The sequence below is a fragment of the Callorhinus ursinus genome, unplaced genomic scaffold, assembly GCF_003265705.2.
Source record: "Callorhinus ursinus isolate GAN/ISIS: 27379988/994484 unplaced genomic scaffold, GSC_fseal_2.0 scaffold6, whole genome shotgun sequence".
Taxonomy (NCBI): domain Eukaryota; kingdom Metazoa; phylum Chordata; class Mammalia; order Carnivora; family Otariidae; genus Callorhinus; species Callorhinus ursinus.
In genome coordinates, this window is record NW_027397068.1 from 45,479,278 (window position 1) to 45,485,686 (window position 6,409).

A 6,409-nucleotide genomic window follows, 5' to 3' on the forward strand; every position below is an offset into this window, starting at 1 on the left:
GCAACAGGTAACCCAGATTTAGCATTTCCGGGAGTTGGTATTGAGGGGATGAGGTTCAAGAAGAAAATCATTATGCCTATATTAGTGTGGTGGTATTGATGTTTTTCAATAAATAAATGGAAATGTCATTTAATTATTTAAAATCTGATGAGAGTTCTTAAAATAAAAGTGAACTTCAGCTATAATAAAAAATGCAGTGATTACTTCCTTTCACTTTTCACTGGTAAATAGAGTGCTTTAAAACTAGAACAAGTCTACTGATACAAAAAAAATTTACACTACCACATAAAGCCACTGATCTCTAATGGAAAAGAAAAACTACTCTATATGAAAAAAATCTCTTTCCCATAAGTTACATTCTTATTTTATTGTGAGTAGGCATGAGAAAAGAGCATGCTTTAAAAAAAAAAAAAGAACAATTCATGTGATTCTCTGATACACCTTCCACAAATCATATAAGCTTAAGAGTTTTGAAAATATTTCCACAGCAACCAATTTCAGTGCTGTAAATTGAAGAGTATACATTCAGGTATTAAACAAACTTATAAAGACAAACGTCTCGTTTTGAAAATGGAATATATTTCCTACTGAAATGGACATAGAGAAATGCAGAAATAATAACGTGGTTCCATGATAGGAAAAAATATTTCATAAATCATTCACACATAATAAGTAAAAGTGCAACGTATACTCCTATTTCTTCTGATCCTGGTAAGAGTCCTGCGCACAGAGCAGCTGACAGGAAACGACGCATATTCCCAAGCCTCTATGGTAACACTAAATGAAATAATAGTAACATGGTTTCAGAAACTAAACCATACTTACCATGTAGCTCTCAATCATATAAAATTAACTAAAATATAAAACATAAAAATCAATCAATAAAATATAATTTTATCATTTTTATATGTCTTAGTATTTGTATCAAATGGCACTATTATACAAAAGGCACCTGACAATGCACACAAACTAATCTTCATTCAATTACATCATAAATGGAGGATCAGGAAAGGAGTCCACGTATTCATTGTAAGTTCTATTTTCCTGGGGTGCCGGGGTGGCTCGGTCGGTTGGGCGTCTGACTCTTGGTTTCAGCAGGGGTCATGGTCGCCAGATCATCATGGTCTCTGGGTTGTGGGATAGAGTCCAAGTCTGGCTCAGCGGGGAGTCGGCTTCCCCCTCCCACTCCCTCTGCCCTACCCCCCACTGGCACTCTCTCCCTCCCTCTCTCTCAAATGAATAAATAAATAAATCTTTTTTAAAAAGTAAGTTCTATCTCCTTATACAACCTACATAATTACAAATTCATAAATGTTTAATAAGCTCAGAGATAAACTATTATCTCCCAGACCAATATACATTTATTTTCAGGAAAGATCCCACAACTCACCCTCAGTGGTCACTGTATTGCATTTTTTACAACTGCATGATTTCTTTAGGTTTACTGAGGCATAAGATCCTATTTACCAAAAATACTACCATATTTTAAAGACTATTTTAAAACATGTAAGATACTAAACATATTTTTGGATAGTGAAAAAGTACACAATTCACCAGTTAGAAGAGTTTTGGGCACTGACAGTCACTTTAATTCCAAAACCTTTTCTTTTCTCTCCCTTTCCTTCTTCCTGTCCTTCCCCAGAAGTCCTCTGGCAAAAGACAGCAGTCAGGGAAATACCACAAAAGCAGCCTTTAACAGAAATAATGAGACTAATGCTGGGAAAAAACGAAGGTGAGTTTTGCTATTATTTGTAAAGTTAATGCGTGACAAGAAAAATCTTAAGTGTTTGATGACCCTGTTCATTCCGAACCATGAAATTGCTTGAGCCACACACAGCAAATTACCAACCATGATAAGTGTAAGGGATTCTGCAGATGTATCATGCCTACACAGTACAGCCCAAAGTGAACAGTCCACGAATGTTGAGCACTAGAAAGCAGAGGGGTGGGTGGAGGAAAGGAAGGAATGGAAAATACCACAGAGACAGTATGGAGTCACACCACCCAGGCCCAGGTATTGGGAGGTTCTATCTTCAAGGGATCCAGTATAGCAAAGTGGTTAACCACACTGATTACTCACACTTCCCAAGTACAAATTTTGACTATGTAGTTTTAGTTTTTTGGTTTTTTTTTTTTTTTAGTTGTATGACCTTGAGCGAGTTGCTTAATCTCTGCCTGCATTTCCCTGTATGCAAAATTTGTATATATTAATCTGTCAGGGCTGCCATCACAAAATACTACAGACTAGGTAACTTAGAGGACAAATTTTGTTTTCTTGCAGTTCCGAAGGCTTGAAGTCCAAGATCAAGGTGCTGACAAGGTTTTCCTGAGGCTTCTCTCGTGACTAGCAGAGGGCTGCCTCCTCTCTATGTCCTCACATGGCCTTTTTCCTCTGTGCAGGCATCCTTGCTGTCTCTTTCTCTTCTTATAAGGACGCTGGTCCTTTTGAATTAGGGCCCCACCCCGAAGATTTCATTTAAACTTAATTACCTCTTTAAAGGTTCTATCTCCAAATACAGTCACATTAGGGATTAGGGCTTCAACATATGAATCTGGTGGGGGGGCACATAATTCAGTCTGTAAGAGTGTATAACAATAACATCTACCTCAGACGGTAGTGAAGATTAAATGTATTCATTTACATAAAGTGTCTAGCACATGGGAAGTGCTATATAAGTGCTTACTATTAGGCTAAGCTCCATTAAATTTCCATTTCTAACAAGTACCCACAAATCACAGCATCAGGTGGATTAAAAACAGACATTTATAGTCTGTCTTTAAGAGATCCTGTATTGGAATGGTGATATCTTTGAGAAAAATGTAGGACACATCTTGCTGGAAACATTTATCTCAATTCAAAACGTGGGTGGTTAATATAGAAATGTCAGTGGTTCCTAACCAGGAGCAAAACCAATATATAGGTTTGATTTTCTCACATTCCCAGTGGGACACAAAGGCTTTTTGTGTCTCAGGATTATGTGCTGATAAAGAATGGGGAAAGAATGTTTATGAGGAAGCAGACAAAAGCAGCCTGGCTCCCATGTATCCACACTTGGCAGCTGTAATGTAGTTTGGGTTATACCAATAATTTCCAATTATTTTACCTGTGGTCAATTCCCAAGCTGGAAAACCGTGATGAGAACATCAGGTTAATTTAAACAGACTCAAGTACTCGTGTGAACACCAAAATCTAGCACCAAACAAAATAAACATTAGGCTTACATTAATATGTAATTTTTTTCTCTTGTTCGTTTTTCAATCTCCCTGCATTATCCTGGCTGGAACGCCGTGTACCACAAACATGATGGATGCAAAAGAAAATGGTGGGTAGCAGCAAGGACAAGGGTAGAAAAAATTACAGCAAGAACAGGACGCTAAAAGCAAAGACTGCTAGGTAACTTAATAGCCCAAGCGTTAAAGCAGGAAGAGAGCTGGGTGATGAAGCTTCCCCTGGGAACTGATTCACCAATGTTCCCAGTTTTTTTTTTTAATGAATTTAACATAATCTTCTAATTGTGAAAATCAGATCTATCACACCCCTACCTCAAATCCTTTAATGTCATCAGGTTGCCTCCAAGATAAAGTCCATGCTCCCTGGCACAGGACCCAAAGGTTTCATGGTCTAGCCCCAACACCCAGCCACATTCCCCTCTGGTGCCTTCCAACACCGTGATAGCACTTCTTACTGCTTTATTTCGAGGCCCTTCACAGGCTGCTCTCCCTGCCTTTCTAAGCCCTCTTTGGCTCTCTCTTCACCCTATGAATTCCTACACATCCTTAGATCTCAATGCTTCTTGGTAAATTCCTTCCTAAGTAAACTCCATTCATTCACCCACCTCCACATGAGTAAGAGGCCTCCTTCGGTGCGTTCCCACAATGCCAAAACCTAACACTATTACCAAATTTATCACACTGTCACTCTGTAAATATTTAAGCCACTCCCCTGCTCTTCATCTGGAAACTCCGAAGGTAAGATTTAACACAACTGCCCCTTCATCTAGGATGCGTTTCCCAACTTCTCCAGGGTACAGCCAGTCCCTGCCCCCCCCGCCCCACCCCCATCTGTTTTTCAGCACTTCATGCCAAAGTGAGTTGTAACATTTATCAACAAGTCCATTTCCCTCAAAAGACTGACGCTGCTGGAAGGCAGTCGAAACAGAAAGAACCTAACACAGTGCCTGGCATACACTCGTGGTTTAACACCTTTGTTGTTAAATATGAATGATGCATGATTAGTTACTAGAACCTGCTATTTGACAAATTTGCTTGAGGTTTCTTAGACTAGGCTTTACGCTGAAGTTCACCATAACCATTTTTTTTAAAGGATTTAACAGTTTAATTAAATTAGATTTTATATTTTAAAAAAATAATCTACGTTCTGGTAAGTTTTGACAAAGATTTCCTGTCAAAATATATCCCTTAAAACTAGTATGTATATTATACTTCAGATAAGACTTAGGAAGTTTTCTGATCAGCCAGAATTACAGTGCGTAAATAAGGAACAACTTGTAACTTCTGCCCAATAGCAGGAGCACGCAGCAGGAGCACCAGAGTAAGAAAACACTTTTGTTTCCCGGGGGTAAAAGGTTGGAGCCAAACACAATGGTACAACAGAAACAACAAAACGAGAAAAAAGGTTTACAGGATTTATCTTGACTCTTTGGGAAAGAAAATAAAATATTACAAGCCTTCACTCGAAGTGGCACCATGCCGTCATGCAATCCAAAAGCATTTTAAAATCTGCCCACGATGTTTTCTAGTAAACATTTCCGAAAGAGCCTGAGACTTGATTTATGTGCGTGAAAGGGAATTAGAGTGTACCTCTTACATTTTACAATTCACATTAAAACTGTCATAATGCCTTGAAAGTATGTGGGGGGAAAATAAGAGTGGAGTTCCTATTTTTTTCTGACTTTAGTAAGCGGCCAAATGGTAGAATCTTTGGCTAGTCTCAAAAAAAAAAAAAAAAAGATTCTCAGTTCTCAACTTTCTACGTGTCCATTTCCTAAGGCAATCCATTAAAAAAACAAAAAACAATTTTTTTTAATTTTATTCCTTTCTCCATATTTTATTACATACCAATTCAGTGCAGTCTAAAAGAAACTGTATGTGTGGATGGATGGATGAACACATACACATATACATGTATTTTTATATATTCTAAAGAAGAGAAAGTTAACAGGAAAAGAACTTCAAAAATAGTAAAGCTTATTACTCAGGGAAGCTAACATATAAAGGAGAAAAAACCAATATGGAAAGGTGCCTAAGGGTGAGGACCCTGTTGTTTGGAACTGAAATGGATAATTTTAAAATGACTAAGTTTTCAACAGATACATGTGCACAAATTTACCTTCAACCATAATTGAAAAATAAGTATATTCAGTCATGATACCTAAAACAGAATCATGCAGGGGAAAAGTAACATGCAGACTTGTTTTTAAATTCTCAGGGCTTTTAAATTCCCATGGGATTGAGTCCCATCTCAGGTTCCTTGCTCAGCTCTCCCTCTGCCTGATGCTCCCCCAGCTTGTGCTCTCACTCTCTCTCTGTCAAATAAAATAAAATCTTTAAAAATAAATGAATAAATTCTCAGGATGGCAAAGGCCCAAAAAACCTAACTTTAACGTTCCCTGTCTTGGTAAACATTACAGTTCAAACCCAGTGCTTAGGCAGCACCTCTCAACCTTCCCTCCCACTAATCTATCAGCAAGCCCCATCATTCCTATCCACTTCTCTCCCTCCTTACCCTCAACAGGTACCATCCTTCACTTAGATTCAAAAGATGTCCTCCTAAATGCTCTCACCAAAATCCAGATGGTTCCTTCCAAACTATTTTTTGCACTGTGCTCCGAGTGATCCTTATAAAATGAAAATCCAATCATGACTTTCTTGGGATTTGGTTCCAATTTTTTTTATAATAAAATCCCCACAATTACTGATAGCCAAGCTCCTCTTCCCAGTCTCCTCTCCAAGTGTGGTGGACTTCTGTCAGTTGCTATAATACACCACATTCTCTCCAGTCGCCATGCAGATTGTGCTCTTTGCCTAGAATCTTCCCCTCAGGTTCCTTCACATCAAGAATTCCCGTTCACTCCCGTTCACTCTTTTGTTCTTAGCAACTCCAAGGCAAGGACAATCTTCCTAAAGAGACATTCCATTAGCTCCTTTGCAGTACTTTACAAACAGGATTACTTACTTACAAGTATCTGTTTAAACTCTGTCTACCCTAGACTGTAAGGACCATAATAAAAGGTTCATGCTGAAAAGGATCATGTCCTCAGTCCCTAAAGCATGCTATAGTGAAGGTGCTCGACATATCTTTAAGGATTCATTGAGGGGCACGTGGGTGGCTCAGTCATTAAGCGTCTGCCTTCCGCTCAGGTCATGATCCCAGGGTCCTGGAATCCAG

General features: G+C 38.6%; 1 protein-coding gene across 5 annotated transcripts in view; it reads right to left on the reverse strand.

The window, feature by feature from the left end:
* Window positions 1–6,409, reverse strand: part of PTPRK (protein tyrosine phosphatase receptor type K) — a 552,323-nt gene that overhangs the window by 521,021 nt on the left and 24,893 nt on the right. Inside the window, exon 1 of one of the 5 annotated variants that reach the window (XM_073893910.1) lies at window positions 664–777. The exons of the other annotated variants lie outside the window; for them this stretch is intronic. Coding sequence (XP_073750011.1) covers window positions 664–754 — 91 coding nt within the window. The 5' untranslated portion in view covers window positions 755–777. Of the gene's footprint in view, window positions 1–663; window positions 778–6,409 lie in introns of those variants that run through there. 5 annotated transcript variants of the gene reach the window in all.